At 46.9% G+C, this 26389-nt stretch overlaps 1 protein-coding gene across 1 annotated transcript in view; it reads right to left on the bottom strand.

The window, feature by feature from the left end:
• Positions 1-26389, bottom strand: part of epha3 (eph receptor A3) — a 165974-nt gene that overhangs the window by 98387 nt on the left and 41198 nt on the right. Inside the window, exons 3-4 of the mRNA XM_079517759.1 lie at positions 24479-24738; positions 22734-23140 (exon numbers count right to left, since the gene is read on the bottom strand). Of these exons, the coding sequence (XP_079373885.1) occupies positions 22734-23140; positions 24479-24738 (667 nt within the window). The remainder of the gene's footprint in view (positions 1-22733; positions 23141-24478; positions 24739-26389) is intronic.

Raw genomic sequence — 26389 nt, 5'->3', positions numbered from 1 at the left:
TAAATCGTAAATCAACGCCCTATTTGAGCATACTACAGCGTCACACAGAAAGCATCTAAAGTATCAGATACAGAAGCTCGAAGTGACACGTTTTGAGCTCGTCCATCTGCTATACTTCTGATACTTTTGAATTTGAATCCCGAAAAGTAACAGTTTTGGACATATGAGGTGTCCGCCCGACAGAGTCGAAGTAACGTATAGCGGCAGATGCCATCGCTCTCCCTGTTGTTCCCATACAGCCAGTCTGCCTGTGTTCACTCAATGGAACCTCATCACATTCTGACGCATGCACACGCACGCACGCACGCACGGTCGCACGCACACACGCACGCACCGCACGCACGCACGCACGCACGCACGGTCGCACGCACGCACGCACGCACGCACGCACGCACGCACGCACGCACGCACGCACGCACGCACGCACGCACGCACGCACGCACGCACGTACGCACGCACGGTCGCAACTGTCTCGGCCATGTCGTTCAAACTCACAAAACAACAAAGAACCAAAAAAACCCGCTCCTTTTAGCTTTTTTTTTTTTTTTTTTTTGAAGGGGAAGTGCGAGTGGCCGGCTCCCTGCTGAGCGTACGTGACTTAGAGAAAAGAGAAACATCCTCTACTCAATACACACACTTCATGCTGGAAAAGCACTCCATATACTGGGAAAACTCCACTTAATTTCACAACTTCGCTCCCACTACCTCTGGGTCAAGTGCGGTGGTGGATAAAGTACTCAATGCTGAATGTCCCATTTCAAGTTTTCAAATGTATGAAAATATTTTGGAAATAGCAGTCGCATCACGACGCATTGTGAGCTTGTAGATCGTGTCTTTGGTCATGGTTTTAGCTTAGGTTTTATTTCCTTTTTATTTTCGTCATTGAAAAAAGGTATCCAATTCAACTAACATTTTGTCATAGTTTGAACACTGGCTCTAATATAGTAGGATGGGTCTTCAACAGGGGGTCCAGGACCTCCTATGGAGTCCTCAGAGTCACTACTGCCAAATATTTGTCTGAATAGGACTTCTTTATTTATTTATTTTTTACTGACATTGAACCCTTGAACCCACACATCCTCAACATTCACCACAAATAGACAAGCCCTCGACGTGTCATCCCGAGACATGTGTGAGCTCGTAGATCGCCCATTTTCGGTCATGGTGTCTTTAATTGTATTTCATTTTTACAAATAACTGAACTGAGCTGTACTTGTACAACCCCCCCCCCTCCCCCTCCCCCCATCCTCTCTCGCTCCCCGGGTTCGAGACGTCAAAGCCATATAGACGCTTCAGAAACGCCACAAACTGTCAAGTCCTTTCCTGTCGTACAGTGAGTCCGTCCCACCCAGGGGGAGGCGAGGCCGGCTGACAGGCAGCTGAAGGGTCCGCGCTGTCAGGGAGGCCAAAAGGGCTTGGGGGTCTCAGCCGTCCGTCCCCCCCATGCACCCCACCCCAGCAGGAGGGGGAGGACAGGCAAGGGGCAAGGGGGGCCGGGCTGGGGACCCCCAGGACAATGGCATTACAGTGAAGCCCATACACGACGCATATAGAGGATGAATGCATGGTGGGGCCGAGGAGAAGAGAATCTACGGCGAAAGCTAGGAATGCAACAACCCCGCTGGGCGCACACATGCTATTTCACTCTGAGGCCTGTGAGGGACGTGCGCTGTGCGCCGTGCACGCCGCACCCCCACCCCCCACCCCCCACAGAACCGTCATGAAAACACGGTGTGTATGTGTTCAGTGACGGCTGACCGCAGACACACAAGCAGATGCGAGGTCACACGGACGCCGGTGGGGGGAACGCGCATATAGCGGAGGTTTGCGCAGCACTATGTGCGCATATACACAATAACACATGGAAAGATGCGCGTACACCCACACAAACGTGCGCATCAACAGTCACACATGGCCTAGTCGCGCACAGACCGAGCGCTTTCACTGTGTCCAGCACTATATGACAGTCTCTTTTGTCTTCCCGTCTGTTTCCCTCTCACTGTACCTCTCTCGCTGTCTGTTTAACGCGCACGCACGCACGCACGCACGCACGCACGAACACACACACACACACACACACACACACACACACACACACACACACACAGAGAGAGAGAGAGAGAGAGTAGCCGCCTCTCCAGTGTTTTTGGACAATGACAATGTGTGTGTGTGTGTGTGTGTGTGTGTGTGTGTGTGTGTGTGTGTGTGTGTGTGTGTGTGTGTGTGTGTGTGTGTGTGTGTGTGTGTGTGTGTGTGTGTGAGGAGGGGGCCCCCCTGGCATTGAAAGGGAGCCTACATGGAGCTTGACACGGCCGTGGCAGAGAGAGAGAGAGAGAGAGAGAGAGAGAGAGAGAGGACCTCCGGGAGCTTCAGAGGCCCAAAGGGATTTAATCCGTAACCTTCCGGGGGGACAGGTTATAGGAGCAGTGGTTCTCCAACTTTTTTCATGTCGAGGACCCAAAATAAATAAATAAAAATGATATATATGGCTGTGGACCCCCTCCTATCAAAACACTCATTCATCCCCTGGGTTGCGGGACTAATTTCTCTATGGAGAAAAAGATTGGGTGTAAATTGTCTCGTATAAGAATTGTGGTCCAAAAAAACAGTCTCTGTGATATTGTTGGGGAGGTGTCTCTGTATACGACAGTCAGTCGTATTTGATACAGTCTTTCTAGCAAAAGCTAGCTTTATTTCACTAATCCGGCTGCAGTAACATCAGCGTTTTCTCGCCCTCAGTTGATTCATCATATCCATATGAGTGACACCGCCATATTTTTGGTACACAGTTCTCATTTGACACGATATAAGAAAAGTCTATGGGAATTCAATATGGCAAAAAAGGTACAGTAGGATGTCAGACTTTGTTGCTCTATAGAGCCTGGGGACAGTAAATGTTAATAATAATAATGGTAATTATTACTAAGGCAATAACTAAATATGAATTTAAAATGATTTCTAACTGAAGTGGATGGCAGAGTCCACACCACAACTATGTGTATATCAACATTAAACAATCGTGGTTGCGTGACTGTGCGACATCTGGGATGCGATCGGCTCACCCTCGGCATCGCCGTTGTTGTTATTATTAATGGAGATGAGGAGATGATTACGAAGAGCTATACGCCAGCTGGTAGCCTACTAATGCCAACTACAGTACATACATGTACGCCACACGCACATGCACACACACGCACACGCACACACACAGAATATAGGGAGCATGCATTGGCCCAAATCTCCAGCTCCTCATTTGAAAATATCTCACAAAAGAGCAACTGAAAAACGGCTACGTTTTCAAAAAGGGTTCAGCAGATGTTGGGGTAGGAGTGTAATTAACGCCGGTTCCTTCTGGTTTGGTTTTGTTTTGTTTTGTTCGGCAGCAGTGGGCCATAAATAGACCCGATGAGGAAACCACGTACGTTAGACCACTGATAGAAGGAACAAAGAGTGATAGATGGCATTATTACCGCGGCACGTCTCACTTAGCAGAGCTGTTGTCTTTGGAGCAGCCGTGTTTTCACAAGTCCTCGTTCCCTGAACGCATCTCCGCACGAATGTATGCACACACGCGTGCGCACACACACACACACACACACACACACACACACACACACACACACACACACACACACACACACACACACACACACACACACACACACACACACACACACACACACACACACACACACACACACAATTGATCACTCTCTCACAGGCTCACGCACGCACGCACGCACGCACGCACGCACGCACGCACGCACACACGCACGCACGCACACACTCACGCACACACACATACACAGCTCTTTTGTAATTAGCTGGATTGTGGATATTCAGGTTGCTTCTATTCTTTCTGCACCTGGAGACCATTTAGCACGTGCACGCATACACGCACACACACACACAAACACACAGCCCTCAACACGCCTCAAATACATATTCACACAGAACCGACGTCTTACGTAAATTAAACATGCCTCTGCCAGACAGACAGACAGACAGACAGACAGACAGACAGACAGACAGACAGACAGACAGACAGACAGACAGACAGACAGACAGACAGTGACATATGACAATGTGACAGACAGAAAGTAACACGTCCGCAATTTAATTATCACCTGGTAATTAAATGCAGCTGTCAGCATTGTGTGTGTGTGTGTGTGTGTGTGTGTGTGTGTGTGTGTGTGTGTGTGTGTGTGTGTGTGTGTGCGCGCGTGTATGCGTGCACTGTTGTGTCACAAGAATGTAAGTAATTAAGTATGCAGATAGATGTCAGTCACAGCCACTAACCTTCCAGAGCCTTTACATGGAAATCAATGTTTTAATTGGCTGACGATCGTTAGGGTCACACACTTCACATGACATGACATGACATGGTCGACTTGCGAACAGAGTTGTCCTTATTCAGTGGAAGATGAAATACATTTGAGGCGTTATATTTTATATTTTAATTATAGAGGGCAATTATAATGTATTAAAGGGCCACTTCACCCCTTTTTGCAACCAGAGCTTATTGTAATGATGTTTAGGACACAAGGAACACTTTCTTGGGGTTTTTATGTGCGTAATATGTTTTTTTTTAGATATTTTAGTTATGAAGCCATGTTCATGAGGTCATGGTCTAACTTACTTCCTGGACTACAAAGTCACACCTCCATGCAGCCTCCTCCCTCTCCACAAGGAGGGGAAGTGCACTGAAGCATTATGGGCATTGTAGGAATTCAGCAATCCAGTCAAACACACTTTAATTTGTGCTACAGTTATCTACTACAAATACTATTAACATTGAGTGACTGCAGTTTCTTCCAGCTATGAACTGTCCCTTTAAAGGTATATTCAGTGATTTGACTTAATTCAAATATCACTTATTTTTTCTTTTTTTCTGGATAATCCTCCCTACTATAGAGTGTGCTGACTATATAAGGAGTTCCTCCCTGTCCCCAGTGAGCCCCTGGGGTCAAAAAACCCTAGTTTCAGTTTTGGTGGCGGGTGGCAAAGCCTTCATCCAATCAGGATGAGAGGGGCCTTCCTCCAATCATGATCAAGTGGGGGCGGGCCTTGGTGCACATGCTGTTGGCCTGTTGCACTTCCCCCCACTGCATGTGCACATTTTGTTACCGGGCGGACTGGGTGGTTTTCCAAATCACCCAAATCACTGAATGCTCCTTTAAGGCATATATGTGTTATTATTTTAACCCAGTGGTCCGAGGGCCACCACATGGTCACTGAGGGGGTTCTACAGTACGTGGTCCCCATCTAAATGATGGATATAGTTGGTGACCAAATGGACACTTATATCTAACTCTTGAGAGTGTAAAATTAAACCAAATGGACACGTAATCTCAAGAGTTAAATTATTGTTAAAAATGTGCATTACTTAACTCTCCGATTGCCCGGGGTTATTTCATCCATTAAATCATAGCGCCCAATCGATTTATAGCAACGGAGCACTTTTACCGACGGACCGGAGGTTATATCGGATGTGGCTGGAGCAGCAAAATGTAGCCAAAACACTCTAAAGGCGATCGACAACAACGGGCTGTCCAGTCGCGACTAGCGACTGGACAGCCGTACCACATCAATAATTGTGAACCAAATCATATGTAACGACAAAGATATTTGACGTTTTGAGTCTGAGACTAAATCTCATCAAACGGGGGTCTGTGGCCAAACTGGCCATAAATAATGGACCTTGGTATGAAACGGGTTGAAAACCAGTGTTTGAACCAGACCGTGGTTACATTCTATTCAAAATGATTACAAGCATGAGACCAACGGCAGTGGCGTGCACAGACATTTAGAGGGTGCTCAAGTGAAAAAGGGAACCTTGTGCAGCACGTGGAACCGGCCGGTTGCCTTAATAGTGTGAGATTTATAGTTTTTTGGGGCATAAATAATATTTTTTATATCAAGAATTGATCAATGTCACCATGGTCCACATACTGTACACTGTACAAAAACAAAGAAAACAACGTTTTTTCTTTCTTTTTTCAAAAGGGCACATTGCTGTCCAGAGGGCAAGGGCAGGTGGTGCTCTAGCACCCCCTAGTGTCTATCTGTGCTCGCCACTGACCAGCGGAGTGACATAGATTAGAGACACTGGCCCTGATAGATGTCCTCTATCAGAGAGAGATCAGCTGATGAGTGGACTAATGTTGTCTGACAGTTAACCCTGGTCGCACGCACGCACGCACGCACGCACGCACGCACGCACGCACGCACGCACGCACGCACGCACACGCCCACACACACACACACGCCCACACACACACCCACACACACACACACTAAAGGTCAGTAATACTGAGCATGCAGCACGGCTCAACCTTTAAAGGTTGTGTCTTTTGTCCCTCGTTGAAGCGTAAAACACTCATCAGCCTCCCAGATAAGAACACCTGCCACACACACGCACGCACGCACGCACACGCACACACACACACACACACCCCCATCCATTCATCCCGGGCGGCGACGATGGAGCCAAAGCGCTGAGATTAACATAAAACCCCCACTTATAATTAACCCGTTAAAACCGGGAAATCATTCGTGTCATTTTTAGACTTTACCAATGGTGTTTCTCAAAAATAGCAGACATACAAGCTGGCCAACATGTCACTTTGTGCAAATACATTGTGGGGGTCCTTGGAATGAAGAGAGTTTTAGAACCACTGATTTAGAAGGGCCTCAGGGCTTAATGGCTTAAAAGACGCTGCCTTATCAAAAAGATGAGTAGGAGCGTGCGTGCGTGCGTGCGTGCGTGCGTGCGTGCGTGCGTGCGTGCGTGCGTGCGTGCGTGCGTGCGTGCGTGCGTGCGTGCGTGCGTGCGTGCGTTTTTTTGTGGAGCCGTCCTTCTTTCTAAAGAACATGTATAAACGACAGGAATTGGGAAGAGCGGCCGTCAGCGTTTTTTCCCCCGTTTTTGTTTGCATGGGAAACAGAAATCTGCATATATGCAAATGTCTAGCGGAGAGACACGCCTTAATGACAGGTACCGGGCATGATTGACGGCTGACACACTGGACATGATGGACAAAAACAGTCCATTAAAGGAGAAAAGAAAAAGAATATCGTGTGAAAATGAATACATATGCTGACGTTTCATGAAACAATGGACACTTCCGTCAAAGCTAATCAATGGCTGTGTGTGTGTGTGTGTGTGTGTGTGTGTGTGTGTGTGTGTGTGTGCGTGCGTGCGTGCGTGCGTGCGTGCGTGCGTGCGTGCGTGCGCGTGCGTGCTCTGCTGTGGCAGGCACTCTGTCTTGCTCTCCTCACCTCAACTCATTTCTGCTTCGCTAATGACCTGTACATATTGACAGACACATCTCCTGCACTTAAACTCTCTCTCTCATACACACAGATCCCACCGGAGGTGTGCGGCCTCGCCAGGCGAGATTAAGATTGAAGAGACAAGCAATAAAACAGCAAACTTACCATAGCAAGGTCAAGGACGCACACGCGCATGCATGCACACACGCACACACACGCACACGCACACACACACACACGCACACACACACACACACACACACACACACACACACACACACACACACACACCTTGAGGGGAATAAACACCTCTCCTGTAGTGCTATAATAAACAGCACAGTGCAGTGGAGCTCTCTCTCTCTCTCTCAGCACATTCTTGGTTCATGAACCATCATAGCAGCTCGCTCAATATTTACCTGATATCATCTCCCCCGGTTACCTTTAAGTGCAAAATGCCCTGCGGCAAACAGCACACGTCAAAACAGCTGCTCCACCCACAAACATTCTGTAGGGATGGCAGGTTGAAAGTGTTTTTTAGTGATTTTATGCAACGCATCTCAAGTCCAAACAAACAAGGCCACATTTCCCTCAAAAGGTTTTCAGTTTATGGCCAAAAAAATAAAAGAAAAAAAAAGATTCCTGGAATTAGGGCCGGAATTACAAAGAACAATGCACCATAAACCTTTCCCCGCTAACCCACTACTGCCCCCCAAAAAATAAACAGTCCATCCATCTTTTCATCCATCGTTCATTCAATGCTGTCGTCCATCCCGTCTCTCTCTCTCTGCATGGTAGTGTGTAGTAGGGTATCGGGGGGTGGGGGGGGGGATGCATTCCTGGGCCTGTGGTTACCAGCAGCTTTGAAGTCGCTAGCAGCAGTGGAGCTGAAGGGCCCAAAGCCGGGTGGGTGGGTGACAGGCCTAAGCCCCCTCCGGTCCCCCCAAAGCCTCCGCTGGAAGGCCCATAAAAGAGAAAAGCAAACAGTCTTTTAATACGGGCCAGGGTGAATAGGGGCCTATAACCCTCCTCGGGTCCCCGGGAGCGAGGCGAGGGCCCCGGAGCCCACCCAGCCCCCCTTTCGTCCGGCGAGGCCAGAGACAGTCCTCAACCAAGCACACACCAGAAACATGACCCGTACCAACAGTACGTCGGTGGTTCCCAAACATTTTGGGCTCAGGACACCCCTGTAAGTAACGTTTTGATTCAGGAGCACTGCATAGCGTGACTTTAATGGTAGAAATGTGTGGCAGAAAGTATTTACCATAGAAAAAACATTGACAGTCCGAAAATGCTTTCTGTGGAAGACGCTGGCGGCTTACAGGATCCACTCTCCCTCCCTACTCAACCCCCCTGTCCTCCCGCAGCGCATCACTCTCTGCTGAAGATTTTGTCACCCACTTAAGAGAACAGAAACGTGACGTTATCCGAGATGCACCGTTACACGTTGTCCCAGATGACCACGAACCCATCCGTCTTATCTCTGCTACCCCCCCGTACGCCGTGACCTCTGGAGACCCGCCACTTCCTCCAGCTTCCACACCACTGTCGTTGACAATGAGAGACAATACAATACACACCACGTCCACTACAGTATCATCGGTCCAAATATACAACTGTGGGTTCTTGTGCTGGGAAATTGTCATGTAACAAAGAGAGGTTGTTTATACGGGTTTTAGACTGATCATGATCAGAGGGTTACATTGCTTTTCTTCAACAGTAGGTGGTACACGGTGCCAGATTTTCAAAACAGTTTTAATTGCTTACCAACTATGTCACATACACTTGTAAACCCAAAGCCACAGTAGTGGTAAACAGCGGAGCTCTCTCAACACAGAGGCTGTTCTTTCTTTGCCACTGTTGATGTGAGTGCAGTTTTGCCTTCTGAAAGAAATTAAGGGGACTTCCAGGGAGATCCGTCCATCCTGCTGGCCGGGAGGGACTCAAACTGTCCAGATCACCTTGGAGGGAACGTGGACAACACATCGTCCTCATGAAGACACTTAAGTCACACCACTGCAATGTTAATTCCATTGACTCAAACTAAATGACAGAAAATGTGGGTGGACTACCTTTAAGAAAAAGTTAAATAATAAACAAAATAAAAAAAAGCACAAGTTCAAATATGGATATACTAGGTTTCTGCATGATACTGTAGCAACAATATGTCTGTCTGTCTCCCTCTGTCTATCACTGTTCATCTCAATTTCTCAGTTTCTTATCCCCTCAGCCCCTGTCCCGCCTCCCCCCTCTCTCTCTCTCCCTCCTAGATGACTCTCTCTCTCCCTCTCCCTCTCCCTCCTAGATGACTCTCTCTCTCCCTCTCATAGCTGTGGGCTCTTTCTCGTCTCCATGCTTTAATTAGCTTGCTGTGTTTCCCCCCCCCCCCCTCTCCGTGCATCAAGGTTATGGAGGATTCTGAAAAGTCAAACTGCACCGCAGGGTCTGGAATTATTTGGGCTAGAGAGAAGCGAGCGTCGGTGCTTTTCAGCGGGGTAGTATTATATAGAGTGCGGAAGCCTAAACACGCACGGAAATCACACACAGATGCACTTACACACACACACAACACATTACTTCACAATTGAAAACCTTGCTTACAAGTCACTAGATTCTGATTATTAATGTACATTGTGAGCTTGTAGAGCGGCAATTAAAACAAATATATGATCATTTTAAATGGGAGATTCTGCATAATCATTACTTTTACTTTTGGTACTTTAAGTACAAATTGTGATGCCATTACTTTTGTACTTTCACTCAAGTGCATTTTGAATTCCGGACATTTACTTGTAATGCCATAGTATTTGTATAGGTTGCAGTATTGCAGTTGTAGTATTTTACACAAGTAAAAATAAATGTGAGTACCTCTTCCACTACTGCATGCACACAAAAAAATGTGCATATCAATATTTGAAGCTATACCAGTCTCTCTGCGCTGTACGCGCTCGAAGCAACAGCGATTCACATTGGATTCGCACAACATCGATCGAGGGTAAACAAAACACGCATGCGATCACACAGCAGCGCTGGAACGTACTGGAGGCATTTCCAGTCGAGACAGAATCGGGAAAGCTGCTGAAGCATCCTCCTGGAAACATGGATTAGTGTCCTGACTCACAGGATAAATGAAAGGCATGGGCATGTCTACACAATTTAGAATGTGGAAGAATTGTTATTTTCATCAGCACGTGCCCGTTGTCTCTCCTAATGGTACCGACATCGATACAGCATGGACATGTGGACAAAATCTTATCCAATGACAACAAAATATTCTTTAGTTTTGGGAGAGGCTAAATATCATCAAATGGTGGTCCGTGGGCGTGGCTCAAAGGCCAAATAAATAATGGAAAACTACTGCCCTACAGGAATTGTGACAGGGAGCCGTTAAGGAATGGAAGCATTAAGAGGGACTCGTTAAGGAACCAGAATCGTTCAAATCCTACAGGATCCCTATACAGCACAGCACAGCACAGCACAGCACAGGACAGGACAGGACAGGACAGGACAGGACAGGACAGGACAGCACAGCACAGCACAGAACAGCACAGAACAGCACAGAACAGCAGGCTACAGCACAGCACAGCACAGCACAGCACAGCACAGCACAGCACAGCACAGCACAGCAGGCTACAGCACAGCACAGCACAGCAGGCTACAGCACAGTAGTACAGTACGGGCACCAAACATTTTTCTGGGTTCTCTTCATGGATCTGTTGGTCTCCTCTGCTGTAATCATGTCTGCTCTGTTCCCCAAAGCAACACAGGCAGCAGAGACTGATGCAACACAGCGGTACTATTCGTACACTAATACCACACACGCACACGCACACACAGGGACGCACACACACACACACACACACACTTGGCCGACTGGAAGGGAGTTGCAAGAAACATTACCCGCCAAACAAGCTCTGTTACTGGGTCAGAAATTCTGTCGTTGTGAGTTAGAGAGACGTGTGTGTGGGTGTGTGTGTGCGTGAGTGTGTGCATGCGTGCGTGTCAGTAAGATGAATGTTGTGGTTAGTCTAGCAGTCATGTAGTGACCAACACAAACAAACAATGTCTTCCTCCCACGGCGGAGCTGCACAGTGGGAATCCACACACAGCCCAGAAAAAGAGAAATAAAAATAAAACACACACCACAGCAAAAAAAAAAAAAGAAGAAAAAAAACTGCTGTGTTTTCTCCTGTTGCGATGACGCATTGAAATTCACACAGCCATGGGATTTGATCCATACACAGCCAGACGTGGTGGTAAAAGTATCAATACCGCAGTGTAGAAACACTCTGGTAAAGCGAACACTCGCTATTCAAAATATACTCGAGTTAAGAGGATAAAAGCACCAAAAGTAAAAGTACACATTATGCAGAATGTCATTTCACAAGTCATTTCACAAAACAAAAAATGTTTTCCAGACATACAGTAGCAGAGCCTGCCATGTTCCGCGGCACGTTGTGAGCTTGTAGATCGGATAATAGAAGGGTCAATTGAGAGGGGTCTTTGGCATGAAAACCACTGACTTCTACTGTCTGTCTGTCTGAAAAACCACCGACTACTGTCTGTCTGCACAGAAATGATGCCATGCACTTTGTCCGTCCTCGCTGCTCCCCTTCTTTCTTTCCTTCTTTCCTTCCTTCTTTCCTTCCTTCCTTCCCCCCCCCCCCTCCTCCTCCCCCCCGGCCCAGTGGCTCATGGTCTTGGCTGTGGGTTCAAAGCTCTCCTATGCGTGACTCTGACATGTCCAGTGCTTTACGTCGCTCTGCACTCTGCGCCTAAAGTGATTTAGCTGCTGCTCACGCACGCACGCACGCACGCACGCACGCACGCACGCACGCATGCACGCACACACGCACACTCCACCATTCACTGTGTCACAGAGCTTATGTGACACACCAACACAAAATACAGTTTACATTATGTCTGCCTTGAAAGGAGTGAACTGATGTAGGATATTAAATGTATATACTTCATATGTATATATCATGCACCTACTATGATATGCCGACACCCCAGAAATGCATTGTTACTTTACAAAACCATTTACGTCATATTACGGTACGTAAATATGTAAATATTGCAGTATGTTACAAGGAAAACCTGGGGGAACATCTGTTTCTATTAGGACACATTGAAAATAGCTTTATACCTACCCATTCTGGGAGGGGGGACATTAACCACAAATAGCAGATCTACAAGCTCACAAGGCGCCGCACGTTGTGAGCCATATATGGGCATAAAACGGACAAGGACTGACAGATACAGAGATCTCCATATATGGTCATAAAGGGGACAAGGACTGAAATATAGAGATCTCCAACTATGGGCATATCAGTGGGATTGGCATTGCGACGTAGGTGTGAGGGCCGCATAAGAGCCAGAACTCTAGATGTGAGGGCCACGTATTGGTCCGAACCTCTAGTTAAATAAACTCAGGGAGGATCATTTGTCCGCTCAAGTATAGCATTTCTGAACAAACACCTCCGACTGTTAAAAGTATCTGCTCGTCGATACAATACCACCCTAGAAACTCAACTTGCTGCTAGAGCCTCATCGGCTCAAACATGAATTGATCTTTTGCAGCCACACCCAACAGACAGACAGACAAATAGAGGCAACGGACAGACGCGGTGAGAAAGAATTCTGTGTGTGTGTGTGTGTGTGTGTGTGTGTGTGTGTGTGTGTGTGTGTGTGTGTGCGTGCGTGCAGGCAGCTGTCGGTCGCAGTGAGACGGCAGGTTTACATTCTTCGTGGATTTATCAAGACACACAATCCACATACTTACCGGCCCCTTAGTGCTCATTACACTCACACACACTCACACACATGTACACATGAGTGGAAATTGGCACTGACACACACACACACACACACACACACACACACACACACACACACACACACACACACACACACACACACACACACACACACACACACACACACACACACACACACACACACACACACACACACACACACACACACACACACACACCTATACTTGTGAGGACCTCCAAGTTTCATGAATGCTATTTTTCACAATTTCTTGCCAATTTAAATCTAGGATTTTAACCCTGAAGCCAAAAAATACCTATATCCGATCTATATGAGCTTGTAGATCCGATATTATCTGCGCGTGACACCCAAGCATATCAGACATAACTCTAATCTCTAATGTCAAATTATGTTTTAACCATAACAACAATGACAAGACAATGGACCCTTTCTCAAGTTGTACTATACTTATGGTACCCCACACACGCACGCACGCATGCACACTTGGGAGAGGACATATCCGCCTTGCTGTTTTAGGATCAAATTAGGGGTCCGAGCAGGAATTTCACACTGATGGCAGATAGGAGTGGGTTCACCTGCTGCAGTCCGTTGGAATGACAGATGAAAGCCCTGCGGGCTCCACAGCAGATCAGGCCAGAGGGCCCGTCTCCTCCTCCTCCTCCTCCTCCTCCTCCTCCTCTGCATGGAAAAGGCTCGCTCGCACACCACAACAACACGCAATAAGCCGCGATGACGGACGCGTCCATTGGTACCCGCGCCCCGTCCGCTTACACATTCCTGTCCCTCGCTCTCAGACTGTGTACTGTACTGTATACAACGTACCTCTCACACCCAACCTCCAAAAACCACTCATGAGTTACTATTTGTCACCGTCCTGGTGAGAGATGTTGTGTTTCCGTATTTCAACTTGTGTTTTTTTGTTTTCTTTTTATAAATAAATATAATGTGGCTATAGTGCTTGGATTATTTATGTATTTACACTGGCAGTGAATGACTTAAGTAACCGCATATTACTGCTGTGATAATAATCACGATATCGCACACCCTCTTGTGTAATATGGCTTAAATATAGCCTATACCTTTTGATGCTACTGGGTTTTCTTCCAATACGTATGTAAGCTATTGTACTGCATTACTGATTAATTGAGTATGATGATCCACAATGGAAACAAGCCCCCTGGGGATGTTTGCGTTATCCTGTATGTACTACCCGTTCTGTAAATAATTGTGTTAATAAAGTATATATAAAAAAAAGTGTCTCTCACAAAAGTTGTGAAAATAATGCAAGTGTCTATCTAGGTTTTTATAAATACTGAATGACATGTATTAACAAGAGCTTGTGTCTAAATAATAACTACATTGATTATTTTTTCCACTGTGTAACGTAATGGTTTTTGCACAGTGCCAGTATTGTTTCAGCACAACATCCATCATATCGTGATAGCATCGCAGAAACATAACCGCTTTAACTCCCTACTTGCGGATGGCCTGTAGTGCCAGAAACTGAATATCAAAATGATTCTCTCAACGCTGAAGTACATGCGTGACCGTCGCATACCTCCGTGGCACATTCGCTGACTTCACCTGTCGTCGTGTGTCACATTTCACATTACCTAACGTCAGAGTTGTCACAAATGTGTACTTCAGTTGAAGTATTCAATGCTTTTGAAATTAGGAATAGGATTCAAAAGTACAAATTATGTTATATATCAATGCACTGCTGTATTGACATTTTGATGAAAAAAATAGCAGATCTCATAACACATTGCATGGCATCAATCTGATATTTTTGCTATTTGAAATGCATGGGGCTTACGTGGTTAATTCACAATGTACTTTTTACCCTCCCTAGAAATGTAGTGGAGTCAAAAGTACAATATTTGTCTTTAAAATGTATAGTGGAATGAAAGTCACACGAATCCAAAATTAAAAAATACTAAAGTAAAGTACTGATACTCAAAATGAGGAGAGAATAGCAGATCTATAAACCTCACAATTCGTCACAAACTGTGCATGGGCTGTTTTCGGCCTACATATTTGGTGTAGAGGGGAAGAAAATGAGGGCACCGAATACAGAACCCTGTGGGACCACGGTTCAGCGAAGTCTAGGCCTGTCACAATTATTATATAATGGCCCAATCACAATTATTTTTCCATAATTGTCAATCAATCATGTCGACAAACATTATCAAACTTTTTTTTTTAAATAGCAGATCTACAACCTTGTAATTTCTTTGGAAAGAAAACATCATTATTATTATTTTTATTATAAAAAAACAACGATTTATTTGTATACAATTTGTCACATCTGCCCTGTACAATCTGTGATTACGAGGCCTAAGAGGCAAACAGAAATACAAATTGTAACATTCCGATGTTCAATGCAAAAATAAACAATAAAAATAAATCATTAATCGCAATTATTTGTGTGACAATTAATCATTAAGTACAATTTGTATTTGTGACAGCCCTGACAAAATCTAGGATAGGGTTTGAGTTTTTAATGAAGATGGCTGTTCTTATTATGAACATGTAATGGAGGTATGTAGTCCTACAGTTGAAATTGAAGTTGTATTGATTTCTGCGCACAGTGTTTTAACCCATTTTGACCTGAGATCGGATTCTAAAAATGTCTTCTACATCCTGACAGTTTTCTGAAAAAGCTATGTTTCTGTGTCAGTCGTTCTTCGGTTTTTCAAAAATAGCAGACCTACAAGCTCGTAGCGCGCCACTCGGTGGCGCGCTATGAACTTGTAGATCTGCTATTTTTCAATAGCTAAAGCATAACATAATGCACCAAAAGGGGTTCCCGCCCAAAAATGGGTTAATATGTAGGACAAACGAAAACAACAGCAGACAGAGAGTGTGTGTTTTATAAATCACACAAGAAGAACTATCACTCACACTCTCACACTCACACTCTCTCTCTCTCTCACACACACACACACACACACACACACACACACACACACACACACACACACACACACACACACACACACACACACACACACACACACACCCTTCCTCAGCACCACTATGAAGACAAACCCTCCTGTTTGCACGCATACTTGTGGCCACACACAAGTCCAAGCTTGGACACACGCACACACGAACGCAGCAGAAATACACAGTGCACATACATTAACACAGATATATGTAAGAAGATAATCATCATAAATAACATGATACGACACACTGCTAAATCACTTGAATGCACTTTGGGCGCTATGTCAACAAAGACAGCTCTCTCTCTCTCTCTCTCTCTCTCTCTCTCTCTCTCTCTCTCACTCTCTCTCTCTCTCTCTCTCTCTCTCTCTCTCTCTCTCTCTCTCTCTCTCTCTCTCTCTCTCTCTCTCTCTCTCTCTCTCTCTCTCTCTCTCTCTCTCTCTCTCCCTCCCTCCCTCCCTCCCCCAGGTTGAAAGGTAAATGGAAGATGTTGTATCGTGTCGTCTTCACAGGGAAACCAGTGGATGAAATATTTAGTGCAGTGAGTCACAACACACACGCCGAGACAACAGCGACACACACACACACACACACACACACACACACACCACACACACACACACACACACACACACACACACACACACACACACACACACACACACACACACACACACACACACAGCTAAGAAACACACGGCAGTGTGTCCCGCACGTCTCACACGCAACCTTCTGTCCATATTCCGTCGCTGTCGGGAAGAAGAAGTCTCATCTCCATATTTTAACTGTTTGTGTTTTCGTAAATTAAACGCGCCACTTAATCATACACTAGTGTGAACCAAAGGTTTAGAATTTGACATATAAACCACCCGACAGAGACCATTAACACTCCCATCGCCCAGGACAAAGTACTTTGTCCTTTCTATTAGTAACGCCCGACGCCCAGGACGAAGTATTGTCCAAAGGATGAAGTTTATTGATATTGAGAACGGATCGCAAGGCTCTATAGCCCAGGCGCCGCCTGCTGGGCAATCCTCGGTGACGCGCAAGAGTGAGAAGTCATCGAAAAACTCCTTCCCCTGTTTAGCTGATGAAAAACGAAAATCTTAAAACGTTCATAACTCGCAATCTAAATCATCCATCTTTTTATGAAAAAGATCCTATGTTAGACGGCGTTCCACGGTCCTCGATAGATTTATTCTTGTCTCCCGTTGTTGTCGATCGACTCTAGAGTGGTGTGGCTATTGTTAGCTGCTACACACACATCAACAACTTCCGCCGGTCCGTCCGGAAAAGGGGCGCTATAATGTAATGGATTAAATAACCCCGGGCAATTAAAGTGTTTTAATTAGGTCATTACAGGCATTACAGACAAGATAAGGCAAAAAAATAATAATTAATAAACATAAAGCGTAATGTACTCCGAACTACAACATCATTTGTAGGGAAGGGAACCATCATATAGGGTCTGGAGAGCGAGGTGCGCGCTGGGGGCCATCACAGGGCCTGGAGAACGAGGTGCGCGCTGAGGGCCATCACAGGGCCTGGAGAACGATGTGCGCGCTGGGGGGCCATCACAGGGCCTGGAGAACGAGGTGCGCGCTGAGGGCCATCACAGGGCCTGGAGAACGATGTGCGCGCTGGGGGCCATCACAGGGCCTGGAGAACGAGGTGCGCGCTGGGGGCCATCACAGGGCCTGGAGAACGAGGTGCGTGCTCGGGCCCATCACAGGGCCTGGAGAACGAGGTGCGCGCTGGGGGCCATCACAGGGCCTGGAGAACGAGGTGCGTGCTGGGGGCCCATCACAGGGCCTGGAGAACGAGGTGCGTGCTCGGGCCCATCACAGGGCCTGGAGAACGAGGTGCGTGCTCGGGCCCATCACAGGGCCTGGAGAACGAGGTGCGCGCTGGGGGCCATCACAGGGCCTGGAGAATGAGGTGCGTGCTCGGGCCCATCACAGGGCCTGGAGAACGAGGTGCATGCTCGGGCCCATCACAGGGCCTAGAGAACGAGGTGCGCGCTGGGGCCCATCACAGGGCCTGGAGAACGAGGTGCGCGCTGGGGGCCATCACAGGGCCTGGAGAATGAGGTGCGTGCTGGGGGCCCATCACAGGGCCTGGAGAACGAGGTGCGCGCTGGGGGCCATCACAGGGCCTGGAGAATGAGGTGCGTGCTCGGGCCCTATATGATATGAATGACTGTGGGAGTGATGTGTGTGTGTGTGTGTGTGGGGGTGGGGGGGGGGGGATGAGGTGCTCGGGTTGGGGGCTGCTGGTGCAGCTGTCCCACTCCGGGGTAACATAAGACCTTATTAGAGTCCATTAGTCCCTCTCTGAAACTAATAAGAGATTGTCTAATACATAGAAACATTCACACAAAGCCCTCAGACCCGCCATACGGAGAGGGGGATGGGGAGGTGGTCACTCACTCGTCTGTGTTCATATTTTTGACCAGATTAGAAATGTTAGTGCTACACGACTCTTGTTTAAATGTGAATCTTGATTTTCCTCCACAATAATTGAGATTCTCACTATAGGGTTGGGTGACGATACGAATATATCGGCAATCGTGGATTGGATTAGTCATGCTCACTCTGGCTGAGAAAGGCTGGGAACGAGGGAGTTGTTTGGGTTTATTCTCCGGACCCATGCAGTTTAATAATATACAGTCACACCAGAATGCACACTGTTGTCTCGTGTCTCATCACAACCCAATGCGCGACCCGTGAAATAAAAAAAGAGTAAAGGAAAAGACGGAGTGACTATTTTGCCATTGTACCAAACACCACATGCTGCTGAGACCCTGTCTAAACAATACTAGTCAGACAAAGTTGTTAAAGTTACTTTAAGCAACTCAACTCATTATAAACCACTGTCCAAGTATCCCAAACCATTTGCCTGCGTGTACCACAATAGAAGGGAAGCTGTATATGGTAAGGGTGTGCTGCTATTTATTTTGTTGCCCCGGTTTTGACTCATTGTTTTCTGTTTAGTCAGGGAGCCTAGATTGTGATTTTCTTTTTGGTGTAGTATAGATTGTTTCTTTTCTAGGTAGGGTTGGGGGGAGTTGTGTTTGTTGTTAACTAAGCTAACAGGCTGGTGGTGGTGTTGGCTTAGCTTGTTGCTGCTGATTCAACACACTGATTGAACATCACCATCTCCGCCTGTAATCTATGTTATTTGGTTATTGACGTGAACGAACCCCGACACCAGCGCTGCAAAAACAGACAGATCTACAAGCTCTCAACGCGTTGCTAACGGCACTGTAGAGACGGGCGGGTCTGCGTGCTCTCAACGCGTTGCCGATGCGAATATATCGTCCATCAGCGATTTTGGGCCAGACGATGGGCGATAGAAAACATTACTACATTCACAATGTGGCACCTGGACCCAACTACTGTGGCTTTAAACAGACAACCTCAAAGTGCTTGACATAAACCTCTCTTAAAGTCTCTCTCTGGTAGCAAAAACATAAGAGTATCTGAATCTAGATTGTGATCTTTTCCATTAATCGTGCAGCACAAATTGAAATCAGATTTTTTATTTATCACAACTGAACACCTTGAAGCCGCATGGGAACTGATTTCCGTGAGTCAGATTTGAACCACGTATTGTGCGTGTGTGGAGATCTATACATTTGTGTCTCGTTCTGAAAAGTCGGACGCCGATGACCGATTTATACTTTGATTGATTGAATTTGATTGAATAGTTTATTAGACATAAATGTAAAAACAGCAACAGAGTACAGTCAAACAATTATTCCAAAAGGGATAGGATAAAAAAAAAGTCCTTGCAGTCTTCCATTTAGGTCCTATACTCTGTTCACGGGTAAAAAGAAATGGACCCGAACCCGAAATGGACCTGTGAAATTTTATCAGATTCCGACCCGTTCTGAGATTTATTTTCAAGTGACGGCACAGAGCCCGAGTGGACCCGTGACAATTTGGTCCAATTCCGAACCGTTTGGTCCAATTCCGACTTTCCTTTTTTCTTATATGGATCCGATTTGTTCCAAGATCTGATTATTTCAGAGATTTTAAAAACCGAGGAATCAATGATGACTAGTATCGTGCAACAATATGTTTTTCTACATTCCTCAGCCTCATGAAACCCTCTCTAAACCCGACTCAGTAACTCCTCTAACCCCCCCCCCCCCCCCCCCCCCCCCCCCCCCCCCCCAAATACCAACAGCTCATTCTGAGAGCCCCAGCAGTGGTGAAGGCATTCTGAATATTATATTCTAGGAGCTACACAAGCTCTTCAAGCCAACAGCTGTGGCAGAGACTCTCTCCATGTCTCTCTCTGTTGTCTGGAGGGTGGTGAGTCGGGCCTGGGGGGCCCCTGGCCCCGGGATGGGGGGGGGTTTGGGGGGGGCAGGGACAGAGGGTTTTCCCTGCGGGGGCGGCAGGGGGCAGGACCTGGGAGTGACTGTTCTTTGATCTTTAATTAACACCGGGGCAGGGCCCAGGGGAGCAGAGGAGAGGAGGAGAGAGACAGAGTGATCTGCTAATTAAGTACGAGAGTAAAGCGACAGACAGAGTGAAAGGCCATTCTGGAAGACATCTAGACATGATTTCGTCGACGGAAACTATGATGAAAATTATTCGTTTTCACTGATGAAAAAATAAAATAAAACTAAGCTACTGTATGCTGACTAAAACCAATTTCGTTAACAAATACAAACTACACTAAAATGTTAGAGAGACACTCATTTTAATTTCATTTCTAGAAAGGTTTTGGACATACACGGTTTTCACCCGACAGTGACAAAATGTAACACATGGGCGAAAAGACACACAGACAGACATAGAGACAGGGCGAGAAGAGCGTTGAGCTTGTTTGAAAACAGACAGAGAGACGTGTGTGTGAGTGAGGCCGGTTTCACATTGGGTTACTTATCACCAACACCCTGGTCCAAAACACTCCATCAACCCACCCCCAAACTCTCCTCTCGTTGACCTCTCACCCCATTAACCCCATCCTGACCACCACACTTCCCAAATTCCTCCCCGTAGGCCAGCTGATGAGGTGACACACACACACACACACACACACACACACACACACACACACACACACACACACACACACACACACACACACACACACACACACACACACACACACACACACACACACACACACACACACACACGGATGGAAGCATCCGCCAACACTGAGACAGTGATGCAACTGCAAAACACATGCATTGCATACACACATGCACATGCGCGCACACACACACACACACACACACACGCTGCAGATTCCGTGCAGACACATACGATGAGGCGTACACATCTTTTCATCCAAGGTGTGATCCACAATACACATAATATGCAGTCTGCCATGTTTTCGAGCGCAACACATACTACGTCTGACGGCGGGGTTCGGACGGGCGAAGTGTCAGGAGGACATCTGGAAGGAGTTCCGAGAATACGTCAGAAGGAGTACAGAATGTATTGCACTTCCAATCGAAGAATACCAACGTTGCGTGAATTTCACACAAACAACTGTTATGTGATTTTCATAATGTAGCCGATGTCTGAGGTGTCCAGGCGTCTTTGACTCACTCAACCACCCAGCGGGAAACCCATAGAGTATAAAGAAGGATAGAGACTGAACCGGTGCGATAGCCCCGCCCCCACCCCCCCTCTATTCATGTCAGTGATAGTTGCTCAGTGGCGTTTTGAAGCACCCGGAAGAACCGTCTACTTCCGCCCTTTTTCGATTTGGGCACCAAAATGTGGTGCCCAAAATGCGGAAGTGCAAACACGCTCAACGTTAAAGCCCAGCTGCACGGGGTTTCCTCGTCATACTTCCACGGGTTCGCCTGCAGTCCCTCCTCTTACCACTAGGGCCCAGTGCTTCAACGTTGGAGAGGCTCACTGGGGCCTTGGGGAAACCCAAACGCACCACGAGTCATGGCATGGTATTCAAACGTGGGTGCGCTGCACGGGAAAGGGACACTCAAGTCAAACATCTTATAACCACTAAAGCCTAAAAGAAAAATTCCCCTCTTGGCCCCGGGAAGGAGATTTTAGGACTTTATGATCCTCAGTCAAAGGCTCTGAGCCACAAAGAACACAGCAAATCAAACATGCCAACCAGCTCCTCTCGACCGTTCCCACAACTAGGCTGAGATCCAGAGGAGAGCGAAGCCCCAACTCTCTGAAACAGCCTGCCATTTGCCATCAGTAGTGCCCAGTCCATTGAGGCGTTTTAGATTTCAATGGCCTTTGATCACTCTTGAGTCTTGAGGCTACTATACTCATTTTATTCCAATTGTGTTTTGATGCTACAGACGTTCCATTCCAACTCTTCACACTTTGAAAATGTATGTTTTCCCTGCAGGTTTTATTCACTTAGCCTTGCTAATAATTATCCTAGTGCTTTGCTACTGAAATGAAGTGTCCAGCAGAGGAACACTATCTATTCAGGGAATCTGAATAGAATTAACATATACAACCTTGGCAAATGCCCCACTTTCTCACTGACAATGTTCTGACAATGCACTGACACTGAATCTACTGAATTGGCTCAATGGCACATCTGTATGTGCCACATGCATACATGTGTATTGTTGATGCTTTGATCTGACTGTGACACTTTGGTCAATCTCGACTGTTTAAAATCTGCTCTATAAATAACGTTTGATTTGATTTGAAACATGGCCGTGAAAGAATACCCCCCCTAAAAAAGCAAACTCTTACTTTGACAGGCGCTGCCGCGGTCCTCGTAGCCGGCATCACAGCGGCACTTCCCGATGGGCACGAGCCACTCCCCCTCCGTGCTGCAGTACATGCGCGGCGGCTCCTCCTCCTTGGAGTGGTTGACGCATGCGCCCTTCACCTCCACCAGGGACTGTGCGTCTGTGGGCACCGTGTCGGGGAAGATGGCCAGGTTGCGCACGATGTGCGGGCACTTCTTGAAGTAGACGCGCACGGACACCAGCGCCACGCAGGCGCCCACGTCCTGGAAGGCCAGGTAGAAGCCGTTGCGCGTGACGGGGCCCACCTCGCGCACCTCCGTGTTCAGCTTGAGGATGCGGTCGCCTAGGTCCATCTGCGTGAAGCTCTCGTCGGCCGCGATGGTGTCGATCTTGGAGAACTGGTGCTCCCTGCGGAGAAAAGGGTTGTCGAAGGTTAACTCTCAAAGCTAAACGAAATAACTAAAACTATACAATAGAGGGTATGCACATGAATACATCTAAGGGTTTGAGGTTTGAGGTCAGATGTAGAGTTGCTGGCCGGCTCCATATATCGTTGCTGTCAGGAGGAAACCTCCTTACTCCATTTTTGAGATTTTTGAATATTGAACCAATGGAAAGTAGTAAAAGACTCTTTGGACAAAACCTCTCAACTCCATTGGACCCTCAAACTGTCTGCTAAAGCAACTAACTCCTCCACCTCTCTCCCTCTCATGCAAGTAATTGACAATATATAAAGTCACAACACCAACTTTGATGAGGCACTAGTGCTTTGTTTTCAAAATATAAGGTTTTCTTAATTTCCTGAAAAATGTACATTTTGGAGTTAGGTGGTTTCTTCCTGACAGCATAGATATGCAGATCTAGGTGATGATACAGTCTTCTCTATGCATGGCTATCCAGGGTTTTAGTTGGTCAGTGTTGTGATCTTCATATATGGAGACGGCCATATATGGTGGCGTGACGTGTCACGAGGCGTGATGTCACGAGGCGTGGCCATATATGGAGGCGTGATGCCACGAGGCGTGACCATATATGGAGGCGTGATGTCACGAGGCGTGGCCATATATGGAGGCGTGATGCCACGAGGCGTGACCATATATGGAGGCGTGATGCCACGAGGCGCGACCATATATGGAGGCGTGATGTCACGAGGCGGGACCATATATGGAGGCGTGATGCCACGAGCCGCGACCATATATGGAGGCGTGATGCCACGAGGCACGACCATATATGGAGGCGTGATGCCACGAGGCGTGACCATATATGGTGGCGTGATGCCACGAGGCATGACCATATATGGAGGCGTGATGCCACGAGGCGTGACCATATATGGTGGTGTGATGCCACAAGGCGTGACCATATATGGAGGCGTGATGCCACGAGGCGTGACCATATATGGAGGCGTGATGTCACGAGGCGTGACCATATATGGTGGTGTGATGCCACGAGGCATGACCATATATGGAGGCGTGATGCCACGAGGCGTGACCATATATGGTGGCGTGACGTGTCACGAGGCGTGATGTCACGAGGCATGACCATATATGGAGGCGTGATGCCACGAGGCGCGACCATTTATGGATGCGTGATGCCACGAGGCGTGACCATATATGGAGGCGTGATGCCACGAGGCGTGACCATATATGGAGGCGTGATGCCACGAGGCGTGACCATATATGGAGGCGTGACCGACCAACCGACCGACGGGAGATGCAGGTTTGCAATAATAATAATAAGCGTAAACACCTGAAGTGTCCCTGGTCTCCGGGGTCCTCGTCACTCTCCTGGTACAGCAGGTTGAACGTCTCCTTGCAGGTGCCGAGGACCAGCGGGATGGAGTTGCAGTCGCGCAGCGTGAACTTGAGCTCCACGTAGACCTTGTAGGCGGTTCGGCGCGCGATCCAGTTGGTCCGCAGCCAGTTGTTCTGGCTGTACTCCATCACGTTGCACACCTGGAAGGTCCGGATGGGCGTGTAGTGCTCGTCCACGCCACTGATCTCCTCCCACTGAGGACAGACACAAGGAGAGGAGAGAGACAGGGTTAAGGTACTTTCAGACGGGCATCGATTAACGCAGACGTTGTCGCCTGGATCGACGGGACCGCGCTCACGTAAATACGCTTGCTTGCGTTGCACCCCCTCGACTTCTCCACGCGTACAAAAATACAACACATTGAAAACAAGCTGCCTTAATCACTGCCCATCTGAAATGACCTTTAGTAATATAGTTAAAACTAAATTAATGAACGGGCGTGTAGTAGGGCTGCAACTAGCGATTATTTTCAGTAAAGTCGGCTCATTATGTAAACGACGCACTCATTTAGCTACCACCTTATACATTTGATTTTAGGTTATTTTAAAACAAGTCAAATGTCTCAACTCCTACAAGTTCAAGTGCTTATCAGGGTCCCCCGTTTAAAAATATATATATATTTATTTTATGATATTAAAGAAAAGAAAGAAAGAAAGAAAGAAAGAAAGAAAGAAAGAAAGAAAGAAAGAAAGAATTGTAGGGGGAATGGATAAGACGGAAAAGACAGGGAAAGTAAAGAGGGAAAACAAAGGAGGGAAAGAGGGACAGAGGGAGAGGAGGAGGGATGAGAGAGAAACGAGAGGAGAAGAGGGAGACGGAGGAAAGATGAAGGGATGGGGAGGTGGGAAAAAGGACAAGGAAAGGAAAGAGGGACGGAGGGAGGGGTGAAAGGAGCGAGACATGGACGGGAGAAAAAGTGGGAAGGGAGGCACGGGGGAGGAAAAGGATTGTGAGAAAGCCGGAGAAAAGGGAAAAATAAAATAAGCATGAACTTGTGTTGAGCCGTTGAGCATCACAGTTTAATTATTTAGACACACAGTCTACTGGAGCTGCATACTAAACACACAGTCCCGTTCCAGGCGGGGGGAAAACCTTGCATGTCCAAAATCCTTCCTTTTTTCATTTATTTTAGTTTTCATACATTTTAGAATAGTGAAAATAGCCCTTGTGAGGTTGTGGATCAGCTATTCTCGCTTCTTGTGTGCAACGCCTCCTGTATGATGAAGTACAACAGTGGTTTTCAACCCTTTTCACATCAAAGGTCCATTATTTATTCTGCTTTTGAGCCACGGACCACCATTTGATGACATTCAGCCTCCCAATATTTTGTCGCTGTTGGATAAGATTTTGTCCATACTGTATTGATGTAGTGGTATCATAGGATAGATAACAGGCAAACGATCAAAATAACAATTATTCTACATTTTTATAATTGTGTAGACTTAAGTAATGCAGATGTGTAACGATAATTGAACTCTTGAGAGAGTAAAATGAAAGCACCATGAAATGGGACCACCTGGAACCCCCTCAAGAGCCACCAGTTAAAGTATAGGACATTCATTTCCCCCGGAAAACCTCAAACCAAAACATTTGGAGATACAAGGTTTCTGCCCCGACAGCAAAACGATTTAATAAACACTCGAGGTGAGAAATGAGACGAAGACGCTGCATGTGAAAAACATCTCTCAGGGGGGAAAACACTGCCCCAAAAACCTCTGAATGTGTGCAAGATGATGGCATAATCATGGTTAAATATTTAACCCATTCAGGCCTGACGTCGAAATTAAAAAAAGTTTTCTAAATCATGACAATTTTCGGAAAGATTTGAGGCACATTTTAACGATT

This window comes from Electrona antarctica (assembly GCF_951216825.1).
Source record: "Electrona antarctica genome assembly, chromosome: 13".
NCBI classification, from domain to species: Eukaryota; Metazoa; Chordata; class Actinopteri; order Myctophiformes; family Myctophidae; genus Electrona; species Electrona antarctica.
Note: the sequence above shows the minus strand (reverse complement) of the source record. Positions and strands in the feature narration are given on the sequence as shown.